We start from the raw sequence: 26,189 nt of genomic DNA, 5'->3' as shown, positions 1-26,189 counted from the left end.
TTGTTTATGTGTTATTTACATGAGAGATGTAGAAAATAAAACAGTTGCACTTTAATTTTTGTCTTTTACATTTTAGCATCTAAATACATCCAGCTAAAATGCCCCGTTATCCTAATAGTGAATACTTTAGTCCCAGCTGCTGGGTGCTATGCCATGTTCCTGTGAGTGGAGAAAATTAGAATGTATTACTGTAGTAGTAATTTTTATTTTAAACACTTGTCAGGTACATAATTTTAAAAAAGTCACTATTTATTACCCAAGGGCTAAATTGTGAATATAACATAAATATAAATACACAGATCTGAAACATTCCATTTCCTTTACTAGAAAACAACGTGTTAACTGTGGCTGTCTCTCTGTCACATAACTAGAGCCTCTGCAGGCACTCCCATAGACCTTATTAAAGGAAATACCATTGGTTGGTGATCCCTATGTCACAGATCACATGACCTGCATGCTTTCTGCATTTCCTGAATTTGCAAGTGATGTGACTTGTGTGACTTTTGAAACTTGTGTTTTTAACTTTAGTTTGCAAACAGTTGGAAGTAGTGACCCTGTGCTCTGCTGCTGACAGTCTGCAGTCTGTGCATGCATTGAGCAGTAAAGTGAACCAGTGCTTCTGTGAGACGTCAAACAGTCAAAGAAACCCTGTATACAAACTGTAAGTACTGGATTTATTTTGTATATGAGAGTAATGGATTTATAATTATTCCAGACACATAACACCTGTCTTGTTGTACTTATCTTCAGTATGTTTTAAAAAGAGCAAACATGACATTGCAGTGAGAACAGGTTTTCAATTAACTACATAAAAAATACACATGCCTGGATTTTACAGTTTGACACACGTGTGTGTGTGTGTGTGTGTGTGTGTGTGTGTGTGTGTATATATATATATATATATATATATATATATATATATTATAGACCAATGGTAAAAGAGGCGGCACTCACAGGACTCCAAAAAGACGTTTTTATTCCAACGTTTCAATCTCCTGTATTGGAGATTTTCCTCAGGGATACAATACATACAAACAAACACATATAAATAGGTACCTTAACACACCCAAGTGATTGATTATCTGTTGCAGCTGTCGAAGGGGGTGATCGTCATCCACACGCGCTGGCATACCAGCAGCGTGTCCTACCTGCGTCGCATAGCGGTAACCATAGGAACCGCAAAGCCGGCATCAGGGGATGACGTCGAGGGAGAACGCACGTCTCCAAACCACCCCTCCCACATAAACACCAGCTGAGTTGCCATAGTGACATGACCCCGCACCATAATTAAAAACAAAGATTCTGCATTTATCCACATAAATGGACAGCGTAAAGCCCTATTAAACAGATCATGACTACACAACCATTTAAATATCTGAACAGACTAAAAGAATTATCATTGAATCATCAATATAGATCAGATATTATCACAAAGATAGGAAACAATATTTATCATTAAAGAAACTAAATATATGCTCACTAAATAAATTCAATGTTCTACCAGGTCTTCAACCCCAACCACAAGGACATGTAAACATCGTTGAAGTAGAATGTAGGTGTATACATACATATATATCATATTATGGGATCATATATTCAGAGAAAATAGGAAAGGGACCAATTCTTGTTTAGACCAAATGGAGCTATGCAGTTCATTCGATGTATCCATTTTGCCTCAAGTCTCAAAAGGGACTTCTCCCTATCACCGCCTATTATATTTGCACTTGCAACGCTGTGGTATATAGATATTAGATAACATCATATCTAGCAAATCAAAGTTCACAAAAGATAATTTTACCTGATTTCAAGGGACATTTTGCATACCTCCCAACGAGGGGTGTGCACCGGCCACTTTTCGTGTTTTGGTTTTGGATCTGGATCTTTCTTCGTGTTTTGGATCTGGATTGGTTTTGCCAAAACCACCCTTCCGTGTTTTGGGTTCTGGGTTTTGTGTTTTGGATCTGTATTTTTTTTTTAAAAAAGAATAAAAACAGCTAAAATCATAGCATGTGTTGGTTTTTCTGCTCCTATGCTATTATTAACCTCAATAACCTTAATTTCCACTCATTTCCAGTCTATTCTGAACACCTCACAATAATTTTTGTATGTCCAAAAGGCTATGCTAAGCGACACGAGTGGGCGGCACAAACACGTGGCCCATCTAGGAGTGGTACTGCAGTGGCAGACAGGATGGCAGTTTGAAAAACTAGGCCCCAAACAGTACATAATGCAAAGAAAAAAAGAGGTGCAAGATGGAATTGTCCTTGGGCCCTCCCACCCACCCTTATGTTGTATAAACAGGACATGCACACTTTAACAAACCAATCATTTCAGCGCCAGGGTCTGCCACACGACTGTGGCTGAAATGATTGGTTCGTTTGGGCCCCCACAAAACAAGCTGGCAATTAATCTGTCCCTGCACAAACTGGCTCTACGGAGGCAAGATGTCGTCCTCATCCTCCGATTCCTCACCCTCTTCAGTGTTGTGTACATCCTCATCATCACAGACTATTAACTCGTCCCCGCTGGAATCCACCACCACAGGTCCCTCTGTACGTTCTGGAGGCTGGTCTCCCTGGAAGAGTTGATAATTAATTTTTATGAACATCATCTTCTCCACATTTTGTGGAAGCAACCTCCTACGCCTTTTTCTGACAAGGTTCCCGGCTGCACTAAACACTTTTTCGGAGTACACACTGGAGGGGGGGCAACTCAGGTAAAATAGAGCCAGTTTGTACAGGGGACTCCAAATTGCCTCTTTTTCCTGCCAGTACATGTACGGACTTTCTGACATGCCTACTTGGATACTGTCACCGATGTAATCCTTTAACAGACAGACTCACGCTTGTCGCTGCTGCTTTGAGGATGCAGGTGCAACTTCAGCCCACACAATTCACAAAGACAGAAAAAAAAGAAGAATTTTTTTATTGTTTGTGGAGCGCAAACAGACAGACGCACGCTTGTCGCTGCTGCTTTGAGGATGCAGGTGGATTCTAGATGGGATTTGGAACCGGGGACACACTACCTCCATCAATTGTCTAAATCCCACTGCACTAATGGCGGATACCGGACGCACGTCTAACACCAACATAGCAGTCAAGGCCTCTGTTATACGTTTTGCTTCAGGATGACTGCTGTCGTACTTCATGCTCCTCGCTAGGGACTGTTGGAGGGTCAATTGTTTAGTAAAAGTAGTGGTGTTCCTATTTCCTCTCTGGGATGATGAACAACTCCCAGCAGCAGCAACAGCACTAGGAGGAAGTGGTTCTTGATCTTTCCCTATTTTATTTTTATCAGAGAAAGTTTGGTCCTCCATTTATGTTGTATTGATATATACGTGCAGCTAAGGCGCACATAAACACAGAAAATAATTTTTTATTATTGTTGGACACTATTGCACTTTGTGGGTTACACCACCCTTTAAGAAATGAGCCAGCCGGCCCTTTACTTATGGGACACAGGCGCACGCTTGGCGCTGCTCCTTTGTTGATGCACATGCAGCCACAGTGCACACAATTCACAAACACAGAAAATATTTTTTTATTTTGTTTGGAGTGCCCTTTGGGGGTTACAGCACCCTTTAACGGACAATCCAGCCAGCCCTTTACTTATGACACATGCACACGCTTGGCACTACTTTGTTGATGCACGTGCGGCTACTGTGCACACAATTCACAAACACAGAAAAAATATTTTTTTTTTTGCACTTGGGGGGGAGCACCCCTGATGGACAGAGCACCCCCTGGACAACACTACAGCACCCCTTTAGGACTGGGACACTGAACAGGACTTTGGAGTGGACACAGCCCCTATGGACAACTGACTGCACAACACAGTCCAGCCAGCCCCTATGACTTTGGAGGAGTGGACACAGCCCCTATGGACAACAGCAGCACAGCGCAGAACAGCACAACACTACACTGCACTACACTACACAGTCCAGCCAGCCCTAACTCCCACCCTCCCTCTTCACTGTCCACAGCTGAGTGAGAAAATGGCTCCGACGCGGGTACCTTATATAGGATCCAAAACCCGCGAGACCCGGAAGGCGGGATGATGACGTTTTGCCTCGATTTCAGATCCGAGTCAGGAGGGAAAAGTCGAGTCTGGTCCTGGGCTTCCCTGGTAATTTATTATTGGTGGAGGCTCCAGAGATGGGGCTGCAGCACAGTCCAAAATTCAAATAGGGGAGTCTCACCAACTGCCAGTGAGTCCCAGGCAGTGTGTGAAATGACAGTTGGTGTGGCTCCCCTATTTGAATTTTGAGCTGCGCTGCAGCCCCACCTCTTACCAGGGAAGTCTAGGACCAGAGCATTGTGTCCCTCCTGGAGAGGGTCATGTTGGGAGGTATGATTTTGTGCTGTCCAGATTCAAATTTGTCTGTAATCATGAAAAAAACTCAGAAAATAGAAATCCTATTCCTGATTTCCTTGTATGTGTTGTACCGCATTGATACAACCTTAAAAATGTGTTATAAGGACCAGTATGTTACCAACTATGTATTTATTAAAACAATATAAAAATGATGACACCAAAAATGAAAACAGTGACAGGCCTATTCATCATTAGGGCCGATAATGAAATATCCAACAGTTGTGGCGGTTGATACTTAACCACCCGAGCAAATCAGTATTGCTCCGGGCAGGGACACTTGTTCTGAAAAGCAGCTGTCGCTGTGATGCCTAACGCTGCTAGATAAATAGCAGTGATACTTACCCCTGCCGATCCAGGATAACTGAGCATGCGTGACTTGAGTTTATGCACGTGCATGGCCGCTGAGGGATCTGCTTGGATCCCTATTCGCAAACCCCAGACTCCTTTCATTAGGGAGCAGCGGGGTACAGTAGTGCACACTTGCTGACAGCCCCATATTATGTGCCCACATACATTACAATAAGGAAAAATGTAAACCTCTTAAGGCTTTAGGGGGTGATTCAGCAGTGGATGGAATTGCAAAGCTGCACGCAGGCAGCTTTGCAATTCCGTCCTTGCAAATGCAGCAGGAGGTGTATGACACCCCCTGCTGCATTTGCAATCCCTGCACTGCGACCGAAGTCGCAGGCTGGGATGACTATCGCAACCATCGGTTGATGCAGTCCTTATCCTTGCCACTCCCGGAAAACGGGGCGGACACGCCCCTATTTCCGAGAACGTCGTCTGACCCCGCGCCGCCCCTTAAATGCCTCTGCCTGTCAGTCAGGCAGTGGCATCGAAGAGGCTGTGTGCGATTACGCAGGACCCATTCTGCACACTCGCAAAATGGGGCCTGCGAAGATTCACGATAATTGCGTGCAATGCTGAATTAGCCCTTTTAGACATGAATGGTAACTCCAGTTCGATGTGTTCCTCCTAAATCTTGAAAAATTACAATATAGTATGGCTGCTTGCCATGTTTTTCTGTATGGTATAGTGGATGTATGAGCCCATAAAATTATCTTTTCAAACTCTCCAAATACATTTTGACTAGTAGGTTGGGTATGTTTGATACAAGTTTAAAATATATTTATTGTACTATATGGTAGCTGTAAAATTAGTAACAATACATTTTAAACAAACCAATTAGCAGATGTGATTTTAGTATTTTTTTTTATTTCCATTTCAAAGCAAAACATATCAACCTAGAGGGGTCCTTTCTAACCTTCAGGAATAAAAAAGTACTTTTTCACTAGCCCGCAAGCATTTGTGTTGTAACTATTTTATATGTCGTTTCAGTTGTGTTGGTTTTAAAAAAGACATGCCGCCAAGACGAAACAAACTACCAGATCCTTTGCCAGAAGGTTTGATACTGACAGACACAAACAAAAAAAGCTGGAAATTGGGTAAAATGATTGGCCAAGGAGGCTTTGGTGTAATATACTTGGGTAATTATATAATTATTATTATTAATTATTTACTTAAAAAAAGCTTTATAATTAATTTTTTTATTAGTAGTTTAATATGACCATATTGAAATTAAGGGGTTAGCGTTAGAGCAGGGCTTACTGCCGCTCTGTGCCGCCACTGTCCCCAAACAGGTGAGGCCGCTGGCAGGAGAAATAAGAGAGTTGCCTGGTGGCTCAGGGTGGCTCTACACACTGAGGGTGTGTGACAGTGGCACTACTGGCCATAGTGTGCCCTGCCAGGCACCCTTGTAGCCAGATGTAGGTGCCTTGGGGCAGTGATGGACAACAGGGGTTTTGATTTCTGTTATATCTTTGTCCACAATGATTTGTTTTCAGGTATTAAGGGAGATTTATCAGACCTTCTAAAGAGTGGAGAAGTAGACAAGTGGTTGCTATGGGCAACTTTTCAAATTAAGTACTACCTAGTATTTATCAAGTACATTCTATATAATGATATGTACAAATTGATTAGTTGCTATGGGCAACTTATCCACTCTTGGTTTGATACATTTCCCCCATAATGATAAAGGAAATCAATTTTTATATTTTCACATATTGGTCTTGATTCAGAGCTGAACACAATGGATATTACGGATGCAGATCGAGCGGTTGTTTGCCATCGCGCATGTGTATAAGCAGCACTGCACGTTCGCAGCGATCGCATTGCGATACAGATGCTCAGAGGAACCCATTGCAGAGTGAGTGACAGGTTGTCAGCATTTGTGGGTGGTGACAGAGTGGGGGTGGGGGCTGAAAAACACAGACGTGTCTGTCCGTTTGAACGCCATTTTATGGGCATCCATAAATTAGCCACTGCGATTGCATACGCAGCTCTGCATGTCAGAAGAGCTCCCAAGGCTGCGACAGGTCAGACCTGCCACAAGGGAAAGATGGCTTCTAGATGTGCGTCGATGTTACCGATACATACGCAGTAAGCTATGTCGGATGCAAATGAGAAGGCAGCAGTGGGCATCCCTATGTTCAGGTAAGCTTTGAAAGCATAAGCATATTTTCGCAGCTGTGATGTGTATGAAATCGCAGGTGCATTTGCATTAGTGTGTGTGTCTCTGAATCAGTCCCATAGTTTAATCTATAACCAGGAACAATAAAGTTGTATGTTTAATTAGAATATGAGAAGCAGAAATACATTGGCACAATAATAATGTTTTTATACTATAAATGTTAAACCAATTTTCCATCATATATTACTATTATGATTTACAGATGTGTCCTTGTTCATGTAGCCTCAGTACGCTTTGCAGCACGATATACCTGGTGTGATTGAGTCACCAGGTTCTGTGCAACTCTGCTAGCGATGGGCGTCTTTTTTTCTTTTTGCCAAAAAGACTGTGCAGATTTATTTGCTATGTGACACTTGTATATCTGTGTGTATCCGAGTTTCTAAACGAACTTGTTGTGGAAAAAAGCTGCGGCCGCTTCATTGTAGCACTTAACATACTGATTGAGAGACTAAAGCTGCATACACACGGTACAATCTGCACAACCAACGATATCGCTGAATGAGTTCCCTTGAACTTTCTGTAGTGCAGGACAAACAATATTGAGTGTACACACTGAAAGTTATCTATGATGGATATCTTTCAGTGAAGTCATCGTGCCACATCTCTGAACAGGCAAATCGTGATGAAATTTTCTAAGTTGGCCGGCATGTATGGCCAACCATAGATGCTGTTATCGTCCATTCGGGAACGCGCATCTTTGGTCGTTCACTGCATAAAGATGAACAATTTATTATTGAATGATATCGTTATCGTTCACATAGTTCATAGATATCATACCGTATGTACGCACCATTAGTCGCACACAGATCAACAAGTGTTGCATATCAAATTAATCAGCACAGTCTCCTGGTGCGTCATAACCACATCACATTGCAACTTAGATGCATTTTCATCAAGAGCTAGAGCTAGCAGAGTCTCACAGGAACAGGCGCACAAAGATCGGCTGTTTGGCGTGACTGCAGAAAAGACGAGTGAGGACACATCTGTATTTCTCAATCATTTATATTATAGACAAATGGTTTACATAAGGAAAGAGGAAAGCATCGGAATTAGAACACATAATGATATTCGAATAGAAGATCAACAGTGAATTAGGTCGACTGGTTCAAATGATCGGCGTACAAATGTTTGACACTTTTTTTTTATGGTTTGTCCAAATTTTTAGGGTTAGGGTGGGTGTTAGACACTTTGGGGAGGGTTAGGCTAGGGTTAGGTTTAGGCACTAGCGGAAGGGTTAGGGTTAGGCACCAGCGTGAGGATACAAAAAAAATGTCAACAATTTGAACACACGCAACCTTTTGTCAGTTGACCTATTGTATCTGTTGACCTATTGACTGTCCACCTTTATATTTTTGATCTTTTATACCACACCCCATAGAATATATTTAAAAATAATAAAATATCACATACAGATTGATATGCATGTAGCCACTCACTGCAGATTAAAATGGAATGTACAGTAAAAAACAAACCAGAAGTCGATCGTGTGTTCCAGCCTGACTAACACAGTACTCCTCTAAATGCCTCACATCCACTTTCTGTATGTGGAGCGTAGAGAGTGGATGAGAACTGTTTGATTGAGGCTGGAATGTACAAACAACTTCCAGCTTGTGGTTATCTGGTTTTCACAAATCATTTTTCACTACAGGTTCTGTGTCTCATCCTTTATACCCAAGTCTCGTAATTCTTTGCTTTCAAATACTTATCATCCACTGATAAATGTGTTAATACTACACCTGCTGCGTATTATAGTCTTAAATCATGCACTGCTTGTTTTGAAAATTTAACAGAAATATAATTTTCCTTTACAGGTTCTCCTGACGTCGACATACCTGGTGAGGATAAGGATGCTTATGGAATTAAACTGGTAATATGATATTTTTGAACATCATCTTTTCTTGTTAATTTTGCGTTTATTTTTTAAGTATTATGATTTTCTGCATTATACATTTTATTATTTCTTTTGCCTTTATTTTCTGCATGATATTTACATCTTCTTCTTTTTTTTTTTTTTTAGAACTGCTCTATCTATAATAGGGGAACCAATGATGTGTTTTTGTCTAACTGAGCCGATGGCAATGTTTATTGCTCTTCCTCATATATTGCACCTGTTCTAGTGAAGGAAATCCCCCACAGATTCCAGCTCCGATAGTCAGCACTGCAGTGCCTAGAGACAGCTGCTAGGTACTGTCAGTTCTAGAGTTGGAACTGATGACGTTTAACTTGAAAGTAAAAACTGCAGTTGTATAAACAACAACCTAAAAAATTACCCTGTTGCCCAGACAGGCTCATTAGGCTTTAAATACAACACCAGATAAAGGGGTCTGTGTACTAGGCCTTGGAGAGGGATAAAGGGGACGGAGATAAAGTATCAATCAGCTCTGTCCACTTTATCTCTCTCCAAGGCTTAGTACAGATGTGTCCATGTACATCTAGCCTCATTGAGCATTAAACAGCCCTTCTAGTCGCTCGGCTCGGATGTGGCTCGGTATGGGCAAAGCATAATTTTGTTCAACTTTTTCTGTTCAAATGCGTCTTATTTCCATATTCATATGCAGATGCACCTGCAGTCTCACACAGAATATAGACATGTCGTCTATCATTTTAATCGTCAGAAGCTGCGTGTGCATTCATTTCACACCGCAATGCAAATAACAGTGCCATAACTAGGGTGGTGCAGCCTGTGTCGTCACACAGAGCGCTGGATGCCCTGTGCGAAACTGGCTGCCACCACAACCTGTATTTGCCGAGTGCCCGCTGCGATGTAAGCAGTGATGCGCCCAGGCAACCCTTCTCACTCTGGAACTCCCACCAGGCTGTGACTGTCCCAGGGCTGGCTCATTGCTGCACTAGTGTGTGTAGGGAGAGACGTCATGAGTGCACATGACGTCTCTCCCACAGTGCCTCTTGCGCTTCTCCCCGTGCTGACGGCTCCTCCTCCCTGTGCCTGCTAACAGTGTGAGTGACTGGGGACACAGACATGGAGTTGAGGGTGCTGGGAACACAAACATGGAGGTGAGGGTGCTCAGGACACAGACATTAGGGTGCAGGAGCTGGGGACACAGACTTGGAGGTGAGGGTGCTGGGTACACAGACATTCGGGTGCAGGAACTGGGGACACAGACATGGAGGTGAGGGTGCTGGGTACACAGACATTCGGGTGCAGGAACTGGGGACACAGACGTGGAGGTGAGGGTACTGGGTACACAGACATTTGGGAGCATTAACTGGGGACACAGACATGGAGGTGGGGGTGCTGGGTACACAGACATTCGGGTGCATGAACTGGGGACATAAACATTAGGGTGCTGGGGATGCAGTCATCAGGGTATAGGTAATCGGGATGCAGACATTAGGCTGCAGGGGATGCAGTCATGAGGATGCTGGGGATGCAGCCATGAGGGTATAGGTGATTGGGATGAAGACATGAGGGTGCTGGGGATACAGACATGAGGTACACCCCTCCCTAGGAAGACCATATCCTTTAAAGATGATGGGTGGGGGCACCAATGATCTTTCTAACACAGGGCACCAACATGTCTAGTTACAGCTCTGATGAATAAAACACATTTGAAGGGAAAAAGTTGCACGAAAAGATGCTTGGCGCTACCGAGTCACAGGGTGCTCATGCGGTCTTGTAGCACACGGAGGATAGATGTATGTGGACACATCTGCGCACACCCAGCAAGGCAATCGATCGCACGGCAAATCATAAGCACGCCCACTATGTCTTTGCGTGCGATCACTTTGTGTATGCAGATGCCCACTAGCGCACGTCATCTCCAGGAAGTGTATGTAACCATCGGTACACTGGGTACCATCGGCAGGGCAGTTTCTAGGGTCTGAGGCTCCCAGTGCGAGCAGTGAAAATGCGCCCCCCCCCCCCTCGAAGCAGTAATATTGTGGAGTGGGCGTGGCGTCATCGTGAGGGGGGTGTGGTATCACAGTAAGGGAGCGTGATCTAGAAAGACCACAGAATGACAGCCACTGTGACTACTGAGTACAGGGGTGTCTAACCTGTCAGAGGCAAAGCGCTGAAAAATATATGTAGCTAAAGAAAAGATAGACAGCATGCGCATGCCGTAGGCGCGCGCTCAAAAAATGGGGTGTGGCCTAGCTGTCAGAAGCCCACGCCGCATTTCTGTGTGCATGCCTGTGGTGTGACATTTGCAGAAGTATGACCTTGCATCACACCCGGTTTTAGTCGCGTTGGGAGCGAGCCCAGCCAGATCCACATAAAATACACTGCAACAAACCACTTCCACATAAAATATATTGGAAAAGCCAGAGGCACATAAACTACGTTTTAAAACCACATCCACCTCAAATACATTATTAAATCCAGAACCACATAAAACACATTGAAAAAACATGATTCACATAATACACACTTCATTCCAGCCCCCTCCCTTGCCATTCCATCCCGACAGGTCTTAGGCTTCCCCCCCACTGGCTCTCAGGCAAAAGTGCCCATTATGCAGTGCCCCCTGTAGTTGTCCCCATATGCAGTGTCCCCTGTATTTATGCCCCTTATGCAGTGCCCACAGTGGTGGTGTAACTTATGCAGAGCCCCCATTAGTAGTGCCCCCTGTAGTCATGTCCCCTGTAGTCATGCCCCCAATAGTAATGGTCCCTGTTGTAGTGCCCCAGTAGTAGTGTCCCCAGTTGTATTGCCCCCAATAGTAATGCCCCCTGTAGTAGTGTCCCCTTTATAAATTCCCCTGTATTAGTGCCCCCAATAGTAATGCTCCCTTTGTAGTAGTGCCCCAAGTAGAAAAGCCCCAAGTAGTAGTGCCCCCAGTAGAAGTGCCCCTTGCCCCTGAGTAATGCACCCAGTAGTGGTGCCTCCTAAGCAATAACCCCAGTAGAAGTGCCCCCCGAGTAATGTCCCCAGTAGTAGTGCCCGGGTGCCCCCAGTAGTGGTGTCTCCCCTAGTAGAAGTGCCCCCAGAGTAATGTCCCTAGTAGCTGTGCCCAGGTGCCCCCAGTAGTGGTGGCTCTCCCAGCAGAAGTGCCCCCAGTAGTAGCGCCTCCCACCAAGTATTGTCCAGGCTGCCTGCACACAAAAAAAAAAAAAACCAGTAACACTTACCTTCAGCCCCGCTCTGGCGTCCGCTCCGCTCGGCTGCTCCTCTCTCTGCACTACGGGAAAGACGTCATGACGTCCTCCCATAGTGCACATTGTGGGAGCCGGAAGCAGGAGCCTCCGTCTCCGGCTGCTCTGCTCTGCCGGGTGCCCGCTGGTAACTGAATCTCAGCGGGCGCCCGGCAGTTAACATGCTGTTTCTACAGCAGGGGTAGGAGGCAGCGCGCCCCGTGCGATTGCACGGGTCGCCTGCCCCTAGAAACGGCCCTGACCATCGGATGCGAATGCAGCGCTTGTGGTTGACTACACACTACCGCAAGCACTGCGATCACTGCAGGCTGAAATACAGCCAAGTGACGTGTACAATGACGCATCTTTGCTAATTATGCACACCCATTAAACTCCATTTTTGCTCCCAGACACACCTGTGTTCGCATCATCACTCCCCCTGTTCACAAGCACCTTCCCCTGTTACCACCCACAAACAGCACTATCCATCACTCTAAATAGCGTCCAGTCTGTGTACTATGAGCACACGATTCCCGATCACAGTGAGTGATGCGCATATTGACGCATACGCATGCTCACACGGACGACTATCGCCCATAGCGTGCGTCCGCAGCTTAGCGAGCAGGTCTGAATCAGGCCCTTATTACCAAAACCCAGTACAGAAAATTGTTTTATTATTTGCAAAACCAATAAAGCAAAACATTAAATGCATAATTCAGAATCCTATAGGAACTTGTGTTAATGAAGATAGTTTTATTTTGAAAAGTTTCAGTAATCTGACAAATGATCTTCCATACATATTAGACCTTAATATTGGTAATGGTTTTTGGTAATCCTATTTTTTTCTTCAAATAGAAGAATAATTAGGTCACAGCCACTTTATCGTCCATTTTATTATATTTGGTAAACAGTGTGTGAACAAGTGTTATAAAGCAGTGACTTTTTTACATTTTCTTTGAAAAACAAAATTTCCCTTTTAGATTTGTAGCTTTTTAAAACATACTTGTCTTCCCCTTACTCTATTTTTGATTACTTTGGACATTTACATCATAGTATTAAACCATTTTCCCCATTTCTTAATTTCATTATAGGAATTCCATCAAAATGGACCATTGTTTTGTGAACTGAAATTTTACCAAAGAGCAGCAAAACAAGACGATAGTAAGTATGGATTTACTTAGCTTTCCATATTATAAAGAAGGTTTAACTTTCTAATTAGTATATGAAACTGAACAAGTTGCTATTACACTGTTGTATTGGTTTACATACAAATTTAGAATGCACATAACATAGGACAGGTTCTTGGGTTTGGGATCTTCTATCTGGCGACCTACTGTAGTTCGTGCCTGATTATAACCAGATCTCCAAAGGGCCACATGGCACCGATGCTGTTGATATTTGTTCTCGGATCTGGTTCTCTTTAGCCTTGCAGATGTGACATAATGACATTGCGATGTTGCCTGTAAGTGAACATTGAAGGAGTGGTCCAGAAACAGAGAGAAACGCACAAGAGGAGAACACCCCATGTTCCACTTCCAATATAGAGTTCCTTATGAATATGTCCACTATCATCTGTATGCTGATGACACTCAGATCTACCTCTCCTCCCTTAACCTCTCCCCCTCTCTCCTCACTCCTATCTCCAATGGTCTCTCTGCTATGTCTTCCTGGATGTCCCAGCGCTTTCCCAAACTAGGATGCAGTTTATTTATGGCGTCCGGAATCCCGACACTGGAAGCCTGACGCTGTACTAAAGATAGGCATCTAAATCCCGACGCTTATCTTTAGACAGACTCCGGAATCCCGACGCCCGGCATCCCGCACAAAGGTAAGTGGGGACTGTTAGCTATTTGCCGCAGAGGGGGAGGGTTAGTTTTAGGCACCCTGGGGGGACTTAGGGTCAGGTACCCCCTGGGGACAGTTAGGGTCAAGCTAGGGGAAGGGGGTGGTTAGGGTTAGACATCACTGGGGGGAGGTTAGGCACCACTAAGGGAGTGTTATGGGGGGAGGGTTAGGGTACTTATCCGCCTCAGTCAGCATCCTGACTGTTCGGGCTTCCAGCGTTGGTATCTAGTCCGCCGACAATACATCCGCTGGCATTACATATCGATTCCCTTAAACTTAACATGTTTAAGACTGAGCTGATCATCTTCCCACCCGCATAACCTCACTTCCTGTAATTTCATTATCTATTGATGACACAACCATCTCCTCTAGCCCACAAGTTCACTGTCTTGGAGTAATCCTTGATTCAACCATATCTATTGATGATTCAACCATCTCTTCTAGCCCACAAGTTCACTGTCTTGGAGTTATCCATGATTCCTCCCTGTCCTTCAAACTACACATCCTGTACTTTTCAAAGTCCTGCCATCTCCATCTCAGAAATATCTCCAGGATCAGACCTCATCCACTCACTTGTCATCTCCAGACTGGACTACTCTAACCTCCTTCTATCTGGCCTTCCATCTCTCTACACTCCAATCTGTCCTCAGTCTGCTGCTAGTCTCCTCTTCCACTCCAAATGCGCTACATCTGCATCCCCTTTCCTACAAGGGAATACATACAAATTAATGAATTCAAATCCCAACAGAGGCAGGCCGACGCGGCTGAAAATGTTGATTGTCCCCAGGTAAGTATGAACTAACCTAACCCTCCTTAGGGGTGCCTAACCCTAACCTTCCCCCCAGTTCCTAACCCCCCCTCTAAGTGCCTAAACCTCCCAGGGAGGTTTAAGTCTCCCGGGGAGGTGCCTAACCCTAAGTCCCCCCTGGGGGTGCCTAACCCTCCCTCCCTGTAGCCTAACCCTAACCTCCTGGGAGGGTGCCTAACCCTACGTCCCCCCCGGGAACCCTAAACCTAACCCTACCCCCCCGCGGCTGTCTGCAGCGGCGCCCAGCATCACTTCGATCAGGATGCCGGGCGCCGGTCTCCTAGCGTTTGTAAAATGACCGGCGTCTACATCTAGACACCGATCATTTCACCCTCGCCGGGATTTGACAGTCGGGAAGCCGGCTGTCGGTATAATGTCAGCCGGCTTCCCGATTGCATACCCCTACATGCCCTACACTGGCTCTCTTTCACCTTCAAAATCAAATTCAATCTTCTTACACTCACTTATAAAGCCCTCACCCAATCCAATCATATTTACATCTCTGACCTGATCTCCTTTCACACTGCTCCACAAATACATGTCGCTTCTCCTGCCACTCCTATCTCCAATATTTCGCCTGTGCTACTCCCCACGTTTGGAATTTGCTCCTCCTCTCTATCAGACTCTCCACGTCTCTACTACTCTTCAAACGGGCTCTCAAGACCCACTTCTTCTTAAAAGCCTTCCATCCTAACACACTGTTTCATGTTCCTTCCTCACTATCTACCCCTGTCTGTCTGCCCATCCCCTTTAGAATGTAAGCTCTCACGAGCTGGACCCTCGTCCCTCACGTGCATCTCCCACCCTTACTTATGCTATCATTTACTCATAACCCACAATGGCACCTAACACTTGGTTGCTGAAGCCCTGCTGATTTTTTAAGTGTTATGCAGCTATGTTTATAAACCATGTCCTTGTCTTGCATTGTTTTGTACTGGTAATAACCGTTTTTCTTGTGTGCTCATTTGTTTATGTGCTTTGTAAGGTGCTGCAGAACCCTTGCAGCGCCATATAAATAAAGAATGATGATAATAATGATGATGAATGTTCACTCCAAAAAATGGATGCCTTCACTGTGTAGATGATGGTGTATAATTTTAGGGAATCTCCCCATCTTCTTTTATTCACCATATTCCATCCATTTTTTTGAAGATCAATGGTTTCTCCACAATATGCAACTCTATAGTTGATTACACAGTAACAATGATTTCAGCTAGGCGAACTACTTGTTGCTGGTACCTTGAAAAGTAAAGGCAAAGTCATCAATGAGACCATTCACCAATAGTGGTTTAAACAATGTAATCGCTCTCAGCTGTTGTAAGAGCCCACAAGTCGCCATTTGGACAGCTGTAAACTAACTATTGAGTTATGTAACTAAAGTGCCTCCAGCAGCTTTTTACAGATGTCTTTTACATATTCAGTGTGGTATGAATGGAAAAAGTTCATGGAACATTTACACATTACTTATTGTTACTATTAACTGAGGGCTTGATTCACTATCGTACGCAACTGCGTAAGAAATAGCGATTTAAGCACGCTGTTCAACTGCGATAGTATGCTAATTCATTGCGATCGCTATTCCCTCGCAGCACTACACAAGGACGCCCACTTTACTTACCACACATCCATAATGTTTAGCTAGACTGCGAAAGCATCAGTACAATCGAGTACCATCGCAGCCTCACGCACACTTGCACAAGCTCTGACCTTCCTGACAAATTGGTAACTTCCATGCACGCTATCAAGCCTCGCAGTGGCGTTGAAACACACTGGCACACCTGCGTTTGCCCGACCACCCCCCCCCGTCACAACCCCCAAACGTCACTTCCTGACAATACTCTGCGATGTGTCTGCATAGTCTCTGCGATTGCAGTCCTGATCGCAATGGCTAGATTGCGCACTGCGATGCATGCGCAGAACACAACAATCGGCCGATTGCGTGAATATTAGCAACTGCTTTCCTTGCTGAATCAGGCCCTGAATCATATACACTTGCAGGTATGCCAGGTTTTCTAGTCCATTGCAGAAGTAAAAATAGTAGGCAAATGGATTCCAAAGCATCTAAAAATATTATTTTGTCTCCACTTCCTTTTAGTGTAAGCTAAGCTAACTTTTTTTTTTTTTTTCTGTTATCCTTGTTTTTTATTTATTTGGTTTCTTTCTGAGATATACTTTACTCCATTTAGAAAAAGATTAGCCTGTTTTAAGGGGCCTATCCATTTAACGATATGAAAGTCTGAACGCCCAGCGTTCAAACTTTCATGTCGATGAGGTGCGGGCAACGTCTTCAGTGCAGGAGCCCAACCTCCCTATCTATTAACATGCCAAACCTGACAACCGTCGTCAGGTTGACAGGCATGTTTGATATATAGTCGGAGTCGGCAAGGACCCAGTGTGCACGCGCATTGCTGGTCCTTGCCGGCTATCCACTTGCAGACTTTCTGCACGTTCTGACCAAAACCTCCTGGTTTTGGTCGCATCATGCAGAAAGTCAGCAAATGGATAGGCCCCTTTAGTGTTTAATTCTTTTTGTGTTATGTTTAATTTCACAGTTATGAAGTGGATGGATAAACGCAAACAAGATTTTTTAGGAATTCCTAGGTACTGGGGATCAGGAGAAACTACGTTCAAATCAGTAAGGTACGATTAAAGACATTTTCATGTAGTGTTGGAGCAGTACAAATATGGAGTGACCCTGTAACATTTACAAGATCAGTTCATTCAATATCCACATGTTGACACTCGTACACTAGTGGTTTAATTGGTGAAGACATTTAAGGATGATCAAATATATACAGATAATATTTACAGGTGAAGCATAAATTAAACCATTCGTGCAGTAAACCAGAAATACATAAGAAAAATATGGGATGCGGTTAAATTACCGCCGCCTGCAATGCCGGCAGCCGGAATCCCGACAGGCAGATGCCGACCCGGGACTAAAGATTAGCGTCGAAATGCTGACTCCTATCTTTAGCCCCATGCCAAAATCCCAAGGCCTGGCATCCCGAACGAGGTAAGCCAGGGAGAAAGGGCTTGTACCCGCGGTTGGGGGGAGGGTTAGTTTTAGACACCCCTGGGATGACTTGGGGTTCGGCACCCCCGGGGGGGTTAGACACCCCCCAGGGGCAGGTTAGGCACCCCCCTGGGAGGGTTTGGTTTAGGGTGCGGGAAGGAGGGGTTAGATTTAGGCACCCTTGGAGGGGGACTTAGGGTTAGGGACCACTGGGGGGATGTTAGGGTTAGGGGGGAGAGAGGGAAGGGTTAGCGTACTTACCGGACGTTGTCGGGATGTCCTCCCTTCGGGCTTGCGGCGTCAGTATGAGAAGCGGCGGCTATTCACCGGCGGTATTTCATACCGATTCCAAAAAATTTACATTTACAGTATATTTACATTTGTATCTTAGTCTAATCTTGGTCCTGATTGAAAAAGCACCTTCTTGACTATTGGAGAACTATTATCTCTTGTTACTTTTTTTTTAATTATTAAAGAACCCACTACCACTAGACCGCCCCCAGTACCAGGACTGTTAACAACATACTTCCATATTCCCTGTGTTTGTTGAATTTTTCAGAAATCCGCATCTTGTAGGTCGATTAGGAAGTAGGATTAGTTATTTCATACAAATTTATGAGTCTCTCTCCATGCCCTACAGACTGCTCTAATAAGAATAGGTGGCCAAAGCGTTGATTTGCGTGTTGAGTCTCGGCATCCAGGAAGTATACATGAGAATTGGGAAGTGCCATTCCAGCCATAGAAGTTGTGTTTTAAAAGATGACATGGCTAAAACGAGGTCAAGATCCCCCATATCACTTCTATCATTTTTATTATTAAGTGAAAGAGTAAAAAATTAGAGAATAAAAGAAGTTAGTTGGCTTGGGAAGCAGGATCATTTAACCAGATGAATTACAGTACAATTTACAGTAGTTTATTAAATGTGAAAAATTGCACCTTCTAACCATGAAGGTTTCATGAGATGAGGGGGCCTGATGGCAGTCTGCATCACGGGCCCCTCCTCTCAGTCCGGCGGACGGCAGTGCACTGAGCGCAGCGCCACACTGATAGACTCTGGGCACTAGAGTGTGCTCAGAGTCTATAGCGCATGCACAGGTCACCGGGAAAATGGCCGCTGCGGCCACTTTCCCTGTACTGCACATGTGCAAAACGACAGGAAAATGGCCACAGCTCCCATTTTCCCGGTGTTTTTACAGCGCTGACATCATATTAAGTATAATATGGCCCATGCACCCATTATAAATACCAAACACCCTGCACTCTTTATAAGTAGGCCCCTTTTTCTAGCTGAATTTACTACTAACTCTATTCAACTCTGTTTACTTCTACTGTAACTAGGGGTGAGCGGGTTCAGACTTCTGAAATCCGAGCCCCCCCGATCCGAGGCCGATCCGAGTCAGGCTCGACTTTTCCCGCCTGACTCGGATCTGAAATCGAGGCAAAACATCATCATCCCGCCTTCCGGGTCTCCCGGGTCTCGCGGGTTTTGGATCCTATATAAGGTACCCGCGTCTGCGCCATTTTCTCACTCGGCTGTGGACAGTGAAGAGGGAGGGTGGGAGTTAGGGCTGGCTGGGCTGTGTAGTGTAGTGCAGTGTAGTGTTGTGCTGTGCTGCGCTGCGCTGTGCTGCTGTTGTCCATAGGGGCTGTGTCCACTCCAAAGTCCTGTGCAGTGTCCCAGTCCTAAAGGGGTGCTGTAGTGTTGTCCAGGGGGTGTGCTCTGTCCGTCAGGGGTGCTCCCCCCAAGTGCAAAAAAAAAAAAAAGTTTTCTGTGTTTGTGAATTGTGTGCACTGTGGCTGCACGTGCATCAACAAAGGAGCAGCGCCAAGCGTGCGCCTGTGTCCCATAAGTAAAAGGCCGGCTGGCTTGTCCATTAAAGGGTGCTGTAACCCCCAAAGGGCACTCCAAACAAAATAATTTTTTTTTTTTTTTTTTGTGTTTGTGAATTGTGTGCGCAGTAGCCGTACGTGCATCAACAAAGTAGTGCCAAGCGTGCGCCTGTGTCCCATAAATAAAGGGCCGGATGGGTTGACCGCTAAAGGGTGCTGTAACCCCCAAAGGGCACCCCAAAAAATATTTTTTTGTGTTTGTGAATTGTGTGGGCTGTAGCTGCACGTGCATCAACAAAGGAGCAGTGCCAAGCGTGCGCCTGTGTCCCATAAGTAAAGGGCCGGCTGGCTCATTTCTTAAAGGGTGGTGTAACCCACAAAGTGCACTAGTCTCCAACAAAAATAAAAAATTATTTTCTGTGTTTGTGTGTGCCTTAGCCGCACGTATATATCAATATAACATAAATGGAGGACCAAACTTTCATCCGATAAAAATAAAATAGGGAAAGATCAAGAACCACTTCCTCCTAGTGCTGAAGCTGCTGCCACTAGTCATGACATAGCATAGACGATAACATGCCATCAACGTCGTCTGCCAAGGCCGATGCCCAATGTCATAGTAGAGGGCACATACAATCCCAAATGACAAAGTTCAGGAAAATGACCTTGAAAAAAACATTTAAATCATCTGAAGAGAAACGTAAACTTGCCAATATGCCATTTACGACACGGAGTGGCAAGGAATGGCTAAGGTCTTTCACTATGTTCATGACTAGTGGTTCAGCTTCACATGAAAAATCAAACGAGTTAAGCTGGCAAAGCACAGTGAAGAACTGTGCGTTATAAGAAGATATCACAAATCCCCAAGGAGAGTCCAAGTGTGGTGGTGGTTGCGATGCCTGACCTTCCCAGCACTGGACGGGAAGAGGTGGCTCTCTCCACCATTTGCACACCCCCTGCAAGTGCTGAAAGGAGCACCCACAGTCCACTTGCTGATATGCAAATGGAAGATGTCACTGTTGAAGTACAACAGGATGAGGATACTGGTGTAGCTGGCGCTGAGGAGGGAGACAGTTGTTGTCCGTGGGATGAAAAAGCCCATCACGGTCATGCCTGGGCAGAAGACCAAATATTCCACCTCTTTGGTCTGGCAATATTTCTATCCAAATCCAGACAACAACTGTCTTGCCATATGTACCATATGTAAAGGTGAAATAAGTAGGGGTAGGGGCGTTAACCACTTAGGAACATCCTCCCTTATACGGCACCTGCAGCGCGTTCATAAAAAGTTACTGTCAAGTTCAGAAACTTTGGCTAAGACCATAAGCAGTCCAGGGACACCTAAATCCCGTTGTCCTGTTGTATCCAAGCGCCTGCAAACCACACCGTCAACTCCCTCCTCGTCAATTTCCTCCTTAGTCAGGATCGGAAGTAGTCCTGCAGGCCATGTCACTGGCATGACTGACTCTCCTATCCGGGATTCCACCGGAGGATCCTGCATTGCTACGCCTCCTGCTGCCACTGCTGCTGTTGCTGCTGCTGGGAGTCGTTCATCATCCCAGAGAGGAAGTAGGAACACCACTACTTTTACTAAACAATTGACCCTCCAACAGTCCTTAGCGAGGAGGATGAAGTACGACAGCAGTCATCCTGAAGCAAAACGTATAACTGAGGCCTTGACTGCTATGTTGGTGTTAGACATGCGTCCGGTATCCGCCATTAGTGCAGTGGGATTTAGACAATTGATGGAGGTAGTGTGTCCCCGGTTCCAAATCCCGTCTAGATTCCACTTCACTAGGCAGGCGATACCGAGACTGTACAGAAACGTCAGAAAAAGTGTCCTCAGTGTCCTGAAAAATGCCGTTGTACCCAATGTCCACTTAACCACGGACATGTGGACAAGTGGAACAGGGCAGACTAAGGACTATATGACTGTGACAGCCCACTGGGTAGATGTATCACCTTACGCAGCAACAGCAGCAGCGTCACCAGTAGCTGCATCTCAGAAATGCCAGCTCGTTCCAAGGCAGGCTATGCTGTGTATCACCGGTTTCAGTAAGAGGCACACCGCCGACAACCTCTTAGAGAAACTGAGGGAAATCATTGCCCAGTGGCTTACCCCACTTAGACTCTCCTGGGGATTTGTGATATCTGACAACGCCACCAATATTGTGCGGGCTTTACATCTGGGCAAATTCCAGCACGTCCCATGTTTTGCTCACACAATAAACTTGGTGGTGCAGAATTTTCTGAAAAGCGACAGGGGCATGCAGGAGACGCTTTGGGTGGCCCGAAAAATTTCTGCCCACTTTCGCCATTCAGCGACTGCGTGCCGAAGACTGGAGCACCAGCAAACACTCTTGAACCTGCCCCACCATCACCTGAAGCAAGAGGTTGTGACGCGGTGGAACTCAACCCTCTATATGCTTCAGAGGATGGAGGAGCAGCAAAAGGCCATTCAAGCCTATACATCCACCTATGACATAGGCAAAGGAGGGGGTATGCACCTGATTCAAGCGCAGTGGAGAATGATTTACGTGTTGTGCAAGGTTCTCCAGCCCTTCGAACTTCCCACATGTGAAGTCAGTTCAGACACTGCCAGCTTGAGTCAGGTCATTCCCCTCATCAGGCTTTTGCAGAAGCAGCTGGAGAAAGTGAAGGAGGAGCTAAGACGGAGCGATTCCGCTTGGCATGTGGGACTTGTGGATGAAGCCCTTCATTCGCTTTGCCAGGATTCCAGGGTGGTCAATCTGTTGAAATCAGACCACTACATTTTGGCCACCGTGCTCGATCCTAGGTTTAAAGCCTATGTGGTGTCTCTCTTTCCGGCCGACTCAAGCCTGCAGAGGTGCAAAGACCTGCTGGTGAAAACACTGTCAGCTGAAGCGGAACGTGACACGTCAACAGCTCCTTTTTCATTTTCTCCCGCAACTGGGGCTGCCAGGAAAAATCTTAGGTATCCTAAGCAACCAGCTGGCGGTGATGCAGGGCAGGCAGGACCAAGTTTGGACATCTGGTCCTGACTGAAGGACCTGGCAACAATTTCTGACATGTCTACTGTCACTGCATATGATACTGTCACCATGGACAGAATGGTGGAGGATTACATCGGTGACAGCATCCAAGTAGGCATGTTAAACAGTCCGTACCTGTACTGGCAGGAAAAAGAGACAATTTGGAGGCCCCTGTACAAACTGGCTCTATTTTACCTGAGTTGCCCCCCCTCCAGTGTGTACTCCGAAAGAGTGTTTAGTGCAGCTGGGAACCTTGTCAGCGAAAGGCGTAGGAGGTTGCTTCCACAAAATGTGGAGAAGATGATGTTCATAAAAATGAATTATCAACTCTTCCAGGGAGACCAGCCTCCAGAACGTACAGAGAGACCTGTGGTGGTGGATTCCAGCGAGGACGAGTTAATTCTCTGTGAGGATGAGGATGTACAGAACACTGAAGAGGGTGAGGAATCGGTGGATGAGGAGGATGAGGATGACATCTTGCCTCCGTAAAGCCAGTTTGTGCAGGGACAGATTAATTGCCAGCTTGTTTTGTGGGGGCCCAAACGAACCAATCATTTCAGCCACAGTCGTGTGGCAGACCCTGGCACTGAAATGATTGGTTTGTTAAAGTGTGCATGTCCTGTTTATACAACATAAGGGTGGGTGGGAGGGCCCAAGGACAATTCCATCTTGCACCTCTTTTTTTTCTTTGCATTATGTACAGTTTGGGGCCTACTTTTTCAAACTGCCATCCTGTCTGCCACTGCAGTGCCACTCCTAGATGGGCCACGTGTTTGTGCCGCCCACTCGTATCGCTTAGCATAGTCATCCAGCTACCTCGGTGCAACCTTTTGGACATAAAAACACTATTGTGAGGTGTGAGGTGTTCAGAATAGACTGGAAATGAGTGGAAATTGAGGTTAATAATAGCATAGGAGCAGAAAAACCCACAAATTCTGTGATTTTAGCTGTTTTTATGCTTTTTTTAAAAAAAAATACAGATCCAAAACACAAAACCCAGAACCCAAAGCACGGAATGGTGGTTTTGGCAAAACCAATCCAGATCCAAAACACGAAGAAAGATCCAGATCCAAAACACAAAACTAATTAAGGCACCATAACATGATTTTCTGTACCTATACTTAATACAAAGTGATTCTGTATTTTTTGTTGGATTTGTAAGTATTAAATCTATACTAATAATATAGTTCCTATTCTCCTGGTCAGTCCCATTTCTGTTGGAACCATTAGCTGTTGAGGACCCCTGCTCCCATTGCACATGCCAAAGGCAGGACAGGTCACAGTCTTATTGTTTAGATTTGCCATCATGAATTTTAATAGTGACTTCATCATCAAGGTGGTGGCTATGATTGTCATATCAACAGCATGATACTTTAAATAGGGTATCCGCAAGCTTATTTGCATAGGTCCTAAGATCTGTGAGTTTCGGCATACAGTATATGCTAGTTTTGCATTCCGTTTTTTTTTTAAGTGTAAATTACGTCCATTTCGCCACCAAATTCGCATTAGGCCTGAAGACTTCTGGTTGGTCCTCTCAGTCCCATTCATCTCTAACAAGAGCTCTGACAAATTTGTGGTAAATATTCCAGCTTATATTAACTTTATCCCTGTTAATAGAGAAAGCACTCTAAGGGGTCTATTTACTAAGCAGTGTTAGGAGACAGAGTGAAAAGTGATAAGGTGCCAACCAATCAGCTCTCAAATGTCATCTCACAGGCTGTGTTTGAAAAATTACAGTTGGGAGCTAATTGGCTGGCACATTATCACTTTCTTATCACTTTTCACTCTGTCTCCTAACACTGCTTAGTAAATAGACCCCTGTGTACTATACAGTCCAAAATGTGAAAGTTGTAAGTCTGCAGGAATATCATACTGCGAACCATCACTATAGTTTAGCATATACTGTATGACAAGTTCAACCACATTGAATCAGCGAAAACTGGTACTGCAAGGAAGAAAATCAAACACACGCAAAGGGCTTTTTCTGGAACTTGTGAAATGTTTTATTACTTTTTGTCTTCCATATGTGATTTCTGCACCTCCCAATTAGTAGCGTGTTTTCTATGTCCTATCTGAGCAGGTTGAGTTATATACTGACATTATCTATCTCCTGTGTTAGTGCATGTAGATTTTGGGGTCTATTTACTAAGCCTTGGATGGGGATAAAGTGAGATAAGGTACACACCCATCAGCTCCTAACTGCCATGTCACAGGCTGTACTTTATCTCCATTCACTTTATCTCCATCCAAGGCTTAGTAAATAGACCCCTTATATCCTGATTCTCAATCGAAAGGATCTCTGTTCATGGGCGCACAGAGCTAGTTTTTGCATACAGCACATGCTCAGATGTTTTTTCTACATCTCCATCCTATTCTGAGTCAGACTTAACTTGGGCGGATCTGTCTTTCCGTGAATTGGGTAATTTTGAGGTGGGGACTGGGTGGTGACAATGCAATCGCACGTAACCACCCTTGTGGGAGTGACGTGGGCGTGTATCAAAATCTGTGCATTTCTGATTGGTGCAAACCGGGAAGGAAAGACTGTTTCTGACACATCTCTTGCACCTAACATTGGGCTGTGGCAAGTGCAGATATTAATGATGATGGTTGCTGTGGCTGGAGGAAAGTCAATGGGTGGCACAGCTTTCCACTTGCACACACACAAACCCCCGCATTAGCCCTGTGAATTCTCGCATTAGCATAAGGTAGTCAATCAGGTTCCCTTGGCTGCCCGCAACTACAGCCACTTTACGTGCGACTCCAAATCAGCCCCATTGGGCCAAATGGTGAGAATATTCTGCCCGTCTGATAAGTTTCTTTGCCCCAGTGGTCATTTCAGACATTTTCCAAACTTCCTGTGCAATAAAATTAGCTTCCAGTGTATTTGTGCTGGAATCACCAAGTTTATATGGGGACAGAACCTCCTATATGTTTTTTTTCCATTTGTAACACTACACACAAAATTATACTCTTCTTTACTTTGTTTTTATTTTACCCCCTGTTAATCATAACAGGTACAGGTTCATGGTGATAGATCGGCTTGGCATGGATCTGCAGAAGTTACAGAACGACAACAATGGCAAATTGCCGGTAACAACAGCACTGCAAATTGGTACACGTATGGTGAGTTAAACACAAATCAGGGTGTTGATGAGCATGCATAGCTTGGGCTCCATATCATAGTGTGTATTCACCCAGAGATGACAAGATGACTTTAACTGATTTATGCACAAACAACTGCAAATTTTATTGAATCCACTGATTTTTTTGTCTTAACATCCTTCAAGCATAGTTTGTTTTCTGTTGCCACAGGGCACAACACAGGTCTGTTGTTTTTTTTATTATTTTTGCTTTAGTCACAAATGTTTCCAGAAAGTAGTTTCATCCCAGACCAGGCGGAAAAAAATGCAAGATCCCTATTTTTGGTTAAAAATGTGTGGATTTCTTTCAGAACCCTTTGGACAGCAAATGATAAATTACCCCCCAAAAAATTTGTAAGTTGCACATTTTGGTAAAAAACAAAACAAAAAACTTTGAAAATGGTTTTAATGTATTGGGGGGCCTATTCATCAACACTAAAATAACGTTTTTAAGGACATTTTCCTTAAATAACGTTATTTTGGTATTCATGTAGCCACTTAGCACAGGAGATATCACAGATATCTCCTTGCTAAGTTC

At 44.7% G+C, this 26,189-nt stretch overlaps 1 protein-coding gene across 1 annotated transcript in view; it reads left to right on the top strand.

Moving 5' to 3' along the window:
* Window positions 1-445: 445 nt before the first annotated feature.
* Window positions 446-26,189, top strand: part of VRK2 (VRK serine/threonine kinase 2) — a 102,348-nt gene continuing 76,604 nt past the window's right edge. The window contains exons 1-6 of the mRNA XM_088477322.1: window positions 446-661; window positions 5,713-5,861; window positions 8,716-8,771; window positions 13,090-13,159; window positions 17,204-17,291; window positions 25,526-25,634. Of these exons, the coding sequence (XP_088333448.1) occupies window positions 5,735-5,861; window positions 8,716-8,771; window positions 13,090-13,159; window positions 17,204-17,291; window positions 25,526-25,634 (450 nt within the window). The 5' untranslated portion in view covers window positions 446-661; window positions 5,713-5,734. The remainder of the gene's footprint in view (window positions 662-5,712; window positions 5,862-8,715; window positions 8,772-13,089; window positions 13,160-17,203; window positions 17,292-25,525; window positions 25,635-26,189) is intronic.

Source organism: Taudactylus pleione, unplaced genomic scaffold (genome assembly GCF_031769625.1).
Source record: "Taudactylus pleione unplaced genomic scaffold, aTauple2 ptg000201l, whole genome shotgun sequence".
In the NCBI taxonomy this organism is placed as follows: Eukaryota; Metazoa; Chordata; class Amphibia; order Anura; family Myobatrachidae; genus Taudactylus; species Taudactylus pleione.
Note: the sequence above shows the minus strand (reverse complement) of the source record. Positions and strands in the feature narration are given on the sequence as shown.